The sequence below is a fragment of the Rhizoctonia solani genome, chromosome 6 (genome assembly GCF_016906535.1).
Source record: "Rhizoctonia solani chromosome 6, complete sequence".
NCBI classification, from domain to species: Eukaryota; Fungi; Basidiomycota; class Agaricomycetes; order Cantharellales; family Ceratobasidiaceae; genus Rhizoctonia; species Rhizoctonia solani.
The window spans coordinates 1,980,546-1,993,579 of record NC_057375.1 but is presented as its reverse complement, the minus strand read 5'-3'; the positions used below and the strand labels follow the sequence as shown (position 1 = coordinate 1,993,579).

The 13,034-nt window shown below is 47.6% G+C and overlaps 3 protein-coding genes and 1 non-coding gene across 4 annotated transcripts; 1 reads left to right on the top strand and 3 right to left on the bottom strand.

The window, feature by feature from the left end:
* Positions 1–839: 839 nt before the first annotated feature.
* On the bottom strand, positions 840–2,543 carry RhiXN_06043 (F-box-like protein; the record flags this gene model as incomplete). The annotated part of the gene is made up of 1 exon (XM_043325859.1): positions 840–2,543. One exon carries the CDS (start codon positions 2,541–2,543, stop codon positions 840–842), a length of 1,704 nt encoding a protein of 567 aa, XP_043181291.1.
* A 1,255-nt stretch (positions 2,544–3,798) lies between these two features.
* Positions 3,799–9,863, bottom strand: RhiXN_06042 (U3 small nucleolar RNA-associated protein 22; the record flags this gene model as incomplete). Its single annotated transcript, XM_043325858.1, has 12 exons — positions 3,799–5,481; positions 5,838–5,900; positions 5,959–6,099; positions 6,156–6,350; positions 6,407–7,988; positions 8,037–8,155; positions 8,202–8,303; positions 8,352–8,398; positions 8,448–9,132; positions 9,193–9,497; positions 9,550–9,781; positions 9,840–9,863. The coding sequence occupies 12 exons, from the start codon at positions 9,861–9,863 to the stop codon at positions 3,799–3,801; spliced, it is 5,178 nt and encodes a 1,725-aa protein (XP_043181290.1).
* Positions 9,864–10,014: 151 nt separating this feature from the next.
* On the top strand, positions 10,015–10,102 carry RhiXN_12389. Its single transcript has one exon. It is a non-coding gene; the product is annotated as a tRNA-Leu (tRNA).
* Positions 10,103–10,295: 193 nt separating this feature from the next.
* Positions 10,296–12,619, bottom strand: RhiXN_06041 (succinyl-CoA:3-ketoacid-coenzyme A transferase; the record flags this gene model as incomplete). Its single annotated transcript, XM_043325857.1, has 14 exons — positions 10,296–10,433; positions 10,491–10,601; positions 10,662–10,691; positions 10,745–10,761; positions 10,834–10,843; positions 10,902–10,986; positions 11,039–11,125; positions 11,180–11,297; positions 11,352–11,456; positions 11,510–11,650; positions 11,703–11,827; positions 11,883–12,198; positions 12,252–12,365; positions 12,415–12,619. The coding sequence occupies 14 exons, from the start codon at positions 12,617–12,619 to the stop codon at positions 10,296–10,298; spliced, it is 1,602 nt and encodes a 533-aa protein (XP_043181289.1).
* Positions 12,620–13,034: the final 415 nt, after the last annotated feature.

The window sequence follows — 13,034 nt, the reverse complement described above, 5'->3', positions numbered from 1 at the left end:
ACTGCTGGAAATTTTGTCCGCGTTCAAGCCAAAGTTAGGGTAAGTCAAACACAACTTTAGAAATACCATTGTAAACTAACCCATATCCTTCAGCAGCCATTATGCCAATAAATCTGAAGAGAGTGGTTAGTTAGGTGGATAAAGATCGAAGAGCACATGACCAGATTGGTTACGACATATCAATGCGCCAATTTGGCGCCAAGGTCCCTGGAGCGGTCGGAATCTTTTAAAACCCCCTTACCCATTGATAACATACCGCGTTCTGGCTAGAAAAAATATTATAATACTTTCGCCTCACGTATTAACCCGAGTAGGCCACCACATAACGCTCCTTCTATTCCAGCTATTCCCATGGACGTTTAGCTACGAAGCCGGAGCATGTGTCAACTCACGTGACTACCGCCTTCATACTATCTCGACTTGTGTCCGACCTCCTCCACCGTCCGGCCTCGTACACACCGAGTGTCGCAACACGCATTTACCTGTCTTTAATATCCCACCCGTCATCCTGTGAGATCATGAGAGCTGGTTTGGGCCGCCCACCCACGAGCCAGACTCGCGGTCGGGCGCCGGTCTGAGTCTCGTGACCATAGCGGATGAGCGGGTAGATGATAAGTCTCCAAATTCATGCGTGTTATTTTCCATTGGCCTTAATACCAAAGGCTTCTAGTATTACGTACATTGAAAAAATTAGAATATATGCTACAAACTGGTTTAAATACATTATATTACATGCCCAGTTAAAGGTTTATGGATATAGACGGAGAATTACTCCCAACCGAGTCCGAATTAATAATGGTGAAAGGCTCGTATAAGGAAGCGGGTTTAGCGAGCTGTATTCAGAGCTCCATCGGGTAGCGCCCTCCTTGAGGAATTAACGCCACGGTAAATTCGGGGTGTGAGGCCACATCTTTAAACGGCAGATTTTTTTCTAGGTCCAGGCTATCGGGACCTATTACTTTCGAGTCTTCTGCTACTATAAAACGCTGGATACGGTGCCATTGAATAAGCGAGGCTAGGAAATGTTGGGCAATAACAGCCCCATTGAGTAAATAGAAACTCTCTAGGGAGAGGTGTGGACCCGAGAACTCCATGCATGCGTTGGATTTGATGTTTCCGAGACATAATCCGTTCAACAGTAACATACGGGCACGAGGGACTAGTCCAAGCAGTTCGATAACTTGAGAGTAGTTGTACGTTCCCGCTATGCTAAGCCTCTCTACATTTGTGCGAGCAAAGAAAGCCTCGATATGGGAGTTGAATGGAACTCGAGGGATATCTGGGTGAGACGAACATCTACCAGGCTTATCAAGGTATACAGCAAGAGGGCGTGAGCCAGGGTTAATCATGCGAAGGAACAACCCAAGTTCTTCAAGACCCCTTTGTCCAGTAACCAGCGTTTCTAACTCGCTCAAGAGCACTGGGGGATAGTCGAGGTCTAGAGGTGTACGGGTAATTTTGAGACCAAAATCGAGACGACGTAGCCCCGGACTTGACGATAGGATTGCTCGTAGAATTGTTTCAGGCATCGATACGCCATTATATGTGTTGAGGCGAAGTTCTACAAGTCCGCGATACGCCTGGCTTGTCCAGCGGGGATAAATTCCTTTAAGCTCAAGACTGGTAACCGAGAGTAACAGAGCTTCAAGGTCGCTTTGGGAAACCGAGATTGAGGCTATATTTCCTCTCGATGCTAGTGAACCGCCTGAGTGATCTTCATCACCTCCGTTCCCCTCCATGAAATAATGCTGAGAGGTGGAGCCGGGCAACGTGTTTTCCAGGCTTATGGCTAAGCGCGTAAGGCTTCCCAATGTGGCATTCTTGAGAACAGCGGAAAGTAGATGAGAATACCGCTTGGCACTCGACTCCGGACACTGGAGCGATCGAAGAGGTTTTCCCAGCCTGAATTCTAGGGATCGAACTTGGGGCGAGATGGGTTCGAGTATTTGGGGAATGTGGCTTAGATTGGCAATAGTCGGAGGGGGTCGTGTGTCGATGTCTGGTTCAACGAGATGGATGTCTAGGGGACGTGCCCCTGCTTGGGAAATACACTCCTTGACATTGGCGATGGCGCCCTTGGTGCAAGAAATATACGAAGGAATATCGATGTGTACCCACAGTGATTTCGAGGTTAGTGCGACGTCTCGCCAATGGGAACAGACATGCGTCAAAAGTCTTGGGTATCTGAACGGTGAGCAGGCACGTGCTCTACCATCGTCATAGGCGTTACATCCTCTGTCGTCAGTAATAAACTGGAATATCTGGATGAGAATGTCGTCCGGGAGGCGACTGACAGGTGCGATGCAAGGTGCACAGTTCCGAGTCGAAGCCAGGGTTGCTCTTGCTTTGAGGAGTATCTTTTCTAGATCTGGAATTAATGCTAGCTCGTTGGATACGCAGCCTATCAGCTCTTGAAATTTGCCTTGCGGTGATGCACTGTATACTTGAGATTTGTTGATGGAAGAGCAGACCGAAAGGTAATGGTTAAGCGCAGTGAGGAGCGAGTCATGGGCAATTTCAAGTTGAGACACAGCAGTGATCATGGCAGTCAGACAATGAGAGTACTGGTTCGGAGTCAATGAGATTCACATTCAACCGTCGATGACCACTATATAGCACGTTTGGTGGGTCAGTTTCTCACATCCTCAGTTTAAAAGCAATGGTAACCTACAATATATTTCACATGACCTGTAGAATACATTACGGCAACGGCACCGAAAGATGTGTTTGGGTAGTCGCTTGGTTCTATCCCACTAGAGGTCATCTCAATACGTAGAATGACATGTATGCGTGGGGATACTGCTTCGCCCGAACGACGTTTCTGTGTGCCAAGACAACGTTCGTCACGAATTTCAAATTCGTAAGAGGAATCGACGTCCACATCTGAGGTATAATCGTTATTCAAATAAAGTGGCCATGATCGGAAGCTTGTAACAGTACGCAAGCAAGAAACGTATTAGTTGCATACAGACAATGAGTTACGAAACCGCCATGGGATACTGGCTCATACGCAGCTCTTTTCTGAAATCGAACTTGCAGACTCAATAAACGCCACTTTTAATTTACGCATTTAATAGTCATGGTTGAAGATTCGTTAATTTCTAAGCCGTGACAACCCTTCATGTCCCGGATACGTTCATCAATCTGAATTGGGTCATATGGGCCTCGGAACTCAACGCCATCAAATATCAGTGCGTCATTGCCCATAAACCCTACTCCAGTGAATTCCCCGCTCTTATTTCGATCAGAGGGGCGTTGACAGCGGCAGTTGGACTTCCGTGCGAACCACAAAGTCGGAATTCCTCGGCCCCTAACACCAGTATATTGCTATAACGTTGTGTGGCTATTAGCCATCAGCCTCATAGTTCGAGCACACAATTAATTCCTAACTTGGGCGGCAGATGACCGAATTGACATGTCCTTTCTTGGGAGAATCCACTCACTATACATGACAGGGCTTCGAAGAAGAGAAGATAGAATGTAAGATCCGGGGGTTGGCTTACCGTCACAAGGTCTTTTTTTTCCTCCGTGAAAGATCAAAGCGAGTAGTTATTGGTGTGTACGCATGAAAATTAGCTTTGACTTGGTCTCAACCGAAAATATACTGTTGGGTGCAGTACGCAGAGGAATCATAGTATTATATCCCTCTATCTTTTCTGAATATGCTCAAAAACTTCAAAATCAAGGGCAAATAGCATACGAGAACGGCACTAGTAAGAAGAAAGTTGTATTGGTAGAATAGTTGAATATATGTCCCTCTATGTCCGGAAACATGCACAATGTTTTGCGTCCGCAAAATCAAAAGCTCCAATCCCATTCTTGAAAGGGATGCGGTTCTTCTGAGTCGATGAGCTTAAGATCAACTTCAAGGGCCGAGAGTTGTTCATGAATCGTTCTTTTATCAAGAACCGGGGTCAGGCCAATAGCATCCATAATTTTGGCGTCTTCCGCCATTATGAGTTTGTGTATGCGGTGAGCCTTTACCATGCGGAGAAGGTTATCCTGCGAAATCATTGTGTCTCGAAGCACGTAGAGGTCTTGTAAATCAGTCTCGGGGTCTCCGAGACTCACACTGTTCCAATCAATTTGCCGAATATTTATTCGACTGAAAACTAGAGCACGCATCTCGGGCACTAGTTCTTGAAGTTCAATAACTTGTTGGTAAGCATAAGAGCCGGCCATTCCAACTACTTCTACATTTGCGCGGGCAAAAAAGTCCCGAACCTCGGCGCTGAATCGAGTACGATGGCGCCCGGCGGATTGCCGAAGAGATATGCTCAGCGGGCGTGAACCAGGGGCAATCAAGCAAAGGAGTCGGCCGAGCTGTTCAGGGGTTCGCTCTCCCGTCAACAGTACTTCCAGATCGTCGAGCCCCACAGGCTTTATTTCTTCTTCAGGAGAATAAGCGTAGGTAATATTGAGGCCGAAATCAAGAATGCGAAGCTTTGGACTAGATGACAAAATAGCAGAAATTTCTGCCTGTGAAACCGAGGCCCTAAATCCTCCATTGGAACCCAAACGAAGTGTAGTCAGACCAGAATATGCCTTGCTCGACCAGCGAGGATATACTCCCCTGAGCTCGAGCGTAGTAACAGGAAACCAGAGATCCTCAAGAGTCTTTTCGGGAATGGACAACGATATTACGTTTTCCACTGCAGCTCCAAAAGAAGTGGTATTCCTCTTTGGGACGCTGAACGCCGCGGCGATGAAACAACAGGGTGCATTGGAATTGTTCAGACATATCGCCAAACGTTTGAGGGTGCCCGGCGTGCAGTTGGAGAAGAAAGAAGAAAGCATGATAGAATATCCTCCCGTTTTATTGTATGGTGCGCTCAATTCTATTTCAAGCGATCGAATTCGGGATGTGAGCGGCACAAGCACCCGAGTCAACGGGCCTGGTGTCGTCAAAACGGGGTTGTCCAAACCATCTAACTCCACAATGTGAATATCCAAGAGCGAAGCTCCAGATTGAGCTATATATTCATCCATTCCAGCAAATGTCTCTTTGTTATGAGAAAAGAACGTAGGGATGTCGATATGTGACCAGAGGTAGGTTGATGACATGACTACTCGGCGCCAACGGGAACAGACGTGTGCCAGGAGGCTAGGATATCTGGGAACTATATACTTATTTGCTTGTTTTTGTTTGTGAGCGATGCAACTGTGCTCAGTGGTAACCAGCTCAAAAATTCGAATGAGGATATCATTAGGAAGGCGACTGAACGGAACCGCAATAGCAGAGCGATTTCTAGCTGTCCCAAGGGCAGCTTTTGCTTGTGATAGCTTTTTTTCGTATGAAGTGAAAAGTTCCAGCTCATCCACTATGGCGTTTGTTAGTAGCTCGAAGCCGTATTGAGGTGAACTGTTGTCCGTAAAGGAGTAATCGATGGCAAGGCACATCTCCAGATACTGATCTAGTGCAGAGCGAAGCGATTGGCGAACCGCGTTGAGCTTAGCTATCATTTGGCGGAGCAACGTTGGCTGAAGTTTTTTAGAAGATAAAAGTGTTATAACCCAATGTTAATCTTGTTACAGAAGATGGCGGAAAGGAACACTCGAACCGACGGCACAGCCTTTCGATAAGCCCTCATTTGAACTTAAGCATAATCTCAAGAGAGAACCCCCGGCCACCGTGGTGCCACCGCCCAAAATATGAAAGTTTCTTGAAAGCATCATCAATTCTGCCTCCAGACAAGCAGAACCGTGACTGGTTGTACGGTCCATTGTTCATATGCATAATACCCTAATATACTTTTAGATACCAAAAATGGTGCAAATCATGTACCGTAAAGCACTCCGTCCTCTAGTCCCTATGGTTGAGTATCTATCGAACGAACCATACCCTCGCCCATGAGTTTCATCTCTGCGATGGCTGACTTTTTGTTAAACACGACCTTTCCCTATTAAATGTACGAATCAGCTAGCCGTACTAATGGGGCTAAAACTCCCAAAACGCACCCCGTCCGTAGGTTTAGTCGAGTACCCCAGCAGGACCTTGAACGGTGTGACTTGAGTAGTGGGTTTTGGGTCCCAAAGCCCCGCAATGATGTCTCCTCCATGCGGATCATGGAAGAACAGTGCAAGGTGACCAAACGAGCGCTGAAGAAAGTTGAATATCGCTATAGTAATATAGACGAATAGAACGAAAGGCTTACTCGCAAGTCAGCCAAATACTCGGCTGCCGGATCGAACCCAACAAGGGGCGAAGAAACTTCACGATTGTTCGCAAAACCTCGCGAAGCAGTCCACACGCGTTGGTCTGCGGCGAGGTTCTCTCCGTATCGAGGAAGCACGGATGGGTTTAGGCGTATTATAAAATCATAGTCGGTAAGGGGGTGTAGGAAAATGGTCTAAAATTATACAAGTAATTAGTAGTGTAATGGATATACCAGGGATAATGGCGTACCTTTTCAATTATTTCGTGAGACAAGATATGCTCCAGAGTAGCCTTGGCGATTTGCTGAACTCGAGCTGCAACAATAGGTTTAGGACTACCCCATCTGAGCCCCCGCACATCCTCCTCGGTGGAAACAACCCAAGCGCCTCGACTGAGCGTAGGATCCTCTCCCCTCAACGCACGACACGCTTCTTCGGCGCCCTTGGACAACTTTTTGTGGTCTCTTTCACCCTGTTCGTCCAACGCAGAGTACAGCGGAATAGCAAGCGGCTCCTCTCTCCACCTCCATTCTACAAGCGTTTGGACGACACGAGCAAATGCGGTTGGGACACTTGTGGGCGGGAGACCCGGTCTCAAGAATTCGCGCGCGACAATGAGTTCCACGAGCGCATGAGAAATGTGAGTCAAGAGCAGGTGGGCCCCAAGCCACCGAACTACAAGTCGGACTGTGGGCGCATACGAAGGATAGCGATGGCCGAGCGCTGCAACGGCCGCATGATGCCTCGGTGTATGTATAAACCTCGTCTCATGTATGCGCAATGCATTTTTGGCTACAGCAACTACCGCAGGAACAGCCTTGGTATCCGAGATAATTCCATCCAATAATGTCTTTTCACGATCGTGATAAATCCGGAGTCGAAAGGCAAATCCAGATGGAGCAAGTATTTCGAGTGAACAATTGTCATGAATGTCTGTTTCGGTGGCGTCCGAGTCAAGGGCGACTGCCGTACGAATCTTTTCGTCCTGAGCTCGGAGCGCATCGGCAATACCCACAAAAAAGGCTAATTTAATTTTTTGAATAGCGGCAAGATCGTCCGGCCAGCGAGCACTTTTCTCGAGTTGGAGGATTGCTTCCATAGGCGGGACGTATTTGATCGAGTCTGGGAGTGCTCCATAACGTGCGATATCCAATGGCCAAGGGTAGAAAACACTAGTTCCTCGTAAACTCGGAGAGATCGGGCTAGCTGTCACTAGTGCCAATGGCAAGTCTTCGGCGGATTTAATCTGCTTCACAAGCGCGTCAAAGGATGTTTGCGATGGTCGGAACGTCATTAGGTTCTCGGCAACGCTCGAATAAAGTTTGACAACACTCGATGGTAATCGTACGACCTCGTCGTAAATAGTCCGCTGAACAGGGGCAAGCTCTATCCCAAAGTGATACTGGAGTATATGCCGGATCAACCGTCCAGGAATGTGGGCTCGTTCATCTGGGTGGGTTACTTCCCAAACTACACTTTCGAGGATACGACCATCCTTGAATCGCCGTAGCTCAGATTTGGGACCCCAAAACGCGCGGAAGGTCTCTGAGCCAGCTGAATCGTCTGCGGGAGGCCCGTAATCTACTAAACGGGGAGCTTCCGTTTGGTCCAGGACAAGACCGAGTTCGACAAATGGTATAGAATTGGGTGTTGATTGGGACAAAGGCCGAAGCGTAGGAGCAGGTTGAAGGACAACACATGCTTTGACACGGGTGCCTAGTGCTTTTCTGATGATCGAAGTCAGCTGAGAAATGAGCGCATTCGTGCGGGAAGACCATTCTAGAGTAGTGCTGAGGGTCTCGACCTTGGATTTTGCGCCATCCAGAGGCACTCTGACTGGAGGGTTAGTAATAACACGATATATTATGGGATGATCATACCGAAGTGAATAGTCGAATCGCAATCTTGGGTTCCGAAGATCGTGCAAAAAGGTAGCCTCGAAAGCCTCGTCACTGGACTCATCCAAAAGCAATAATGACGATTGAGCATCGAGCTTCAACTGAGGAGGGGTCAGAGAGAATTTGTAGTAGAAATGGGCGGCCCACCATTTCAAGTGACTCTAAAGGCACACCTGCCAGCATGTTGTACTTGCCACTACCATCGATGAATATCGCGTCATGGTGCTCCTTCCAATCAGCCAGCTCAAACTAAAGTACTATAAGTTCCTTGTCAACTTGAGTACGAGATGTTCTTACGGGGCTTTCAGCAAGAAATATGGGCGCCGTTGCGAAATCGTGTTTTGCTATGTAGTATTTAGCCACCCCTTATTCCAAGTATCCCAAGACACTCACCCAAGAAATCCAAAACTGCTCGGAACAACTGGTAGGAACTCAAACCTCTCCCAATACGAGCCTGCTTTTTAACGCCCTTCACAGGTTTACCACCAAGGACCAGATATACGATAATAGCACCCCACAAGGCACCTAAAAACCCAAACCCGCGAACACACCGCGCGTGCTGTGCCGAATCTTCTAACCTATGACCGGTCCCAGTCCCATAACCACGTTGGTTGGCCCAAACTCGGAGAAGCGCAAGTGTATCACCGAATGCAGGTATTTGGCTCTTTGCGTTGTGTATTAACAAGAGGTGAGAGACAGGTGTAGTGCTAAGTAGTACGGAGTTATTATATAGGGGCGTAGGTGCGGGATCCAAGTCGGATAAACCAGAGGTTCGTATACAAGCGCGGCCAGGTCCGAGGTGTCGCTCGCTCAATGGGTTATTTGAGGGCAATACGGGGATGATTCGGATGGAGAGGGGGAATTTGGAACGGGCCAAGTCGGAGGACGAGTCTTTTGTGGGAAGGATAACCAGTGTAGTTCGTCGAATGTCGTGTTCTAGGGATTCATAATGTAGATCATCGGATGTCAGTCCAAGAGGGTTTCCTTTGGCCGATAAGCTTGATGCAATGATTGCAAGGTAGTAGGCCCTCTGGTGGAAGTACCTTGCATTGAGATAATCCTTCTCGCGGAGTAGCGACTAATTAAAAAAATGGAGATAGAATAAGGCGAGTTTTTTTGTATCTGTAAAGCTGCTCACCGAGGGTATTTCAACTGCAAGATCAACCGAGAACCCAGTCTTGTCATTTCCACGCACTGCTACCCCATTTGCCCAACTCCCAACCAGCTGGATATTGGATGGCGGTTCAAAAGAAACAGTCCATTGAGAGTCTTGGGATGGGAGAGGAGCAGGGTAAGGAACGGCGGTCCGCTTTTTAATTGTACTTGGTGGCTTGCAGGGTGCGATCGACGGCAAATTTATCAAATGTTCGTGCAAGGACATCAGGACCTTCTCTACTATGCTTCGCTGAGATTCGCTCGCAGATACTTCACGAAGCAGTTGTTCTAGCTGCGGTAATTTAGATCAAGTTAAATTAAGAAATGAACGAATATGTACTTGCCTGGAGCTTGAATGAATTTGATTTGAAGAGCTCTGTTCCCTCCCGGAGCTCAACCAGCTCTTGCGTGGTGGGTGCATGGAATACTCCCGGTGCTTTGACAGGCTGGGGTGCTCCGGATTGTTCTTCGTTTTCACTCATGGCCGACTCGTCATTGCCAGATGCATTGGATTGACCGTCGGACATTTCCACATCATTTGGTTCTGGGACTATGGGAGCCGACACTACTGCCTTGAAGAGGTTTATTAACAGATTTAATAGAATAAGTAAATAATCCATTTCAACGCACTTTGCGCTTCGAGCTGGATCCCATGTTTAGCAGGGATTTAGGGGGTGGGTGAGGTTGATCCGAGTGGGGTGGTGGACCAAAACAAATAAATTCTTAAGCTGTCATCTCAAAAGTTTTGATGCCGATCATCTTGTAAAATAGCTGTTGATATTGGTTAAGCATTAGCTTGTAGCAAGGCACTATGGCCGAGTGGTTAAGGCGCTGTGTTTAGGAAATCCAAACCGCAGTGGGAAACCGCATGGGTTCAAATCCCATTGGTGTCAAGCTTTTTGGGTCTTGGGGTTTTTGATTTAAATGTTACACATTCCTTCATTACACATTATCACCTGTCCGCAATTATCGAGTGTCTTGCATGCACTTCACGAATTCATCCGAACCTCACCAAGGCTCGAATCGCATTATAGAGCAACAAATTATATTTCATCCGTCGTAAGGAAATACAAAATTTCGGCTGGGTCACGCAGGAATCTCCTTCACACCCGGCGCAACATCATAATCCGCATCCGTCTTTTCCCTCACTTCAGCCAGCGTCACACCAGGCTGAAGCTCAGTAAGAGTCATCTTGCCCTGCTTTCGATCAATGTCGAACACGCACTACAAAACATCGTCTCAATTTTATCCAAACCATAACATTGAAAGAAATCAACTCACGAGGTCGGTGATAATTTGCGATACACAACGGGGGCCAGTCAACGGGAGTGCGCACTCCTTCATAATCTTGTGTTTGTTTCCCTTTGCAACGTGTTCCATCATGACGATGACCTATATAATACCATGACCTCAGTTGTACCCTCAGATTCGAGTGAAGCGGATGCTACCGACCTTGGTTCCATCAGGATTAGACACCAGATCCTATTTAGTAGATGAGTAAAATGAAAATGCGAAATCTATAAAATGTCACATACCATCGCACCACCCATTCCTTTGTAGGAAAAGCATCAATCCAACGACGTCAATGTGTGCTTGGAATGCATGCATAGAGCATACGACTCACCCTTGACCATCTGCAAAACACAAAACGTAAATCCCCACCCCGAATCTCATAAACAGGAAACTTCACACCTTTCGTGGAATCATGTAGTTTGCCAAGTCTCCTGCTTGAGAAACCTGGAAGGCTCCAAGCATGGCAACGTCGATGTGACCGCCGCTAACCAACCTACTCAGTCAAACGACAAGGCAAAATGCCGAAACCCACGTACCGAATCATACCGAAACTCTCCGCGCTATTGAAGACGGAGGCGCCGGGAAGCAATGTAACCGTCTCTTTACCGGCGTTGATGATATCCCTATATCAAATCCATATAAGGACGAGAACAATTTGCTGGTTTCACACAACATACGCATCGACTTCTTCCTCAGTAGGATAAGGTCCCATCCCAAGTATTCCATTCTCAGACTGTAGGTGGACAGTAATGCCCTTGGGTAAGAACGACGGGACCAAATTGGGCATACCGATACCTGGTTTAAATATCAGAGCTTATTCTCCTAGCATTTCCAACTCAAAGGACGTACCAAGGTTCACGTAGTATCCATCTCTGAGCTCCTTGGCCGCGCGCTTTACGATCCTCTCTCGTCGCTCCCGGGCTTCCCCTTTCTCGCCAAGCGCAGCGTCGACATCTATCGCAGTCAAAGCTATCAGTATGTGCTTTTGACAATAAGAAATAGCTTACCAATAGCGGCATCTTTCCCGGGAGAGATTGTCCTGAACTCGATCTCTTTGGGTGCGGTAGCAGGAACGATCCGGTCCACATAAACACCGGGCAAGTGCACGTGCTGGGGGTCGATAGCACCAACGGGCACGATTTCCTCGGCTATACAGGAATTAGTTTCCCGGAAGAAGCCTAATATTAGAATCAGGCATACCTTCAACGATCGTAAGCTTGGCTGCACGGGCCATCACGGAGGAAAAGTTCTGAGTCGCATATCGGAACTGGCAGTTTCCATAAGCATCGGCTTTGTGTACCCGAACGAACGCATAATCCGCTGGCCTACGAGCTCGAGTCAATAGACCAATAAGTTTTGAAAGAATAGTGTGATGCTCACAGAGAATGTTCCATAATATACTGACGGCCACCGAATTCCCTAACTTCCTTGGCCAAGCCAGGAATCTCAATCTCACCATCTGTACCTTCACGATACTTGATCGGCATGCCACCAGCCTGGACGGCCGTTCCAAACCCAGTCGGCGTGAAGAACGCAGGAACACCTGCCCCGGCGCTACGAATCTTTTCGGCAAGAGTACCTTGGGGCGTAAGTTCGATAGCGACTTTTCCAGCGAGGTACAAAGATTCAAGGTTTTTGTTATTCCCGATGTACGAGCATATCATTTTGGATATTTGGCCGGTGTATAGAAGTTTGCCTGCGCACGGATGGAATGAATGTAGATCCGACTAGAGGCGAAAATAGCCATACCAAGACCGCGTTCTCCCACACCTGCGTTGTTGGAGACCGCCGTAAGACCTTTGACTTCTGGTCGCCGCGCGAGTGCCTGGATAAGTGTATCCGGCGTCCCACATAGTCCAAAACCTGTATGAATTAAATTAAATTAAATAACATCCAAGCGTGCGCTACTTACCTCCACTAAGCAAAGTCTTTCCTCCCTCAAGGTCTTGAACAGCCTCATCTGCGTTGCTCCATATCTTGTCTTTTCCGCTATTCGGTGCTCGCTGTGATGACCGGGGGGCATCCCAGCGGGTCTGAGTAGCATGAATTTGGCGAAGGGAAAATACCAGGGGTACACGCCTATTGAGCGGTCCAAAGCGTGCACGAGTAAGTATCATGGCGAGAGGTACAATTGTGGTTGAGGAGAAAGGTTAGGCTTTATGAGATGATGAGGCAAGTTCCGGGTCCAGCTTTGTTTCGCACGGTCAGCTGCCGGCTTCGGAGGATGTGCGGTGGTGATTTGCTTGGAGACCATTATGCACCTATATACCCATTTAAGCTTACTACGATTTCTGTACTGCCGGATCAAGCAAAATAGGATCAAGTTGTGTTATAATTAGCTATATTTCGGGAGATTACGATGGAAATGAGAACCATAACGGAAGTAACATTGCGGATTTAGACCCGTAAGCCCGCGCCGCCTAGTAATTGGCAATCTACCCTGATTCCAAATTATCTTTGCATGCAGTCACAACACCGTTCCATTCGACAAAATCTGGCATATCGAGTGTCTCCCACGGAAGCATATCTAAT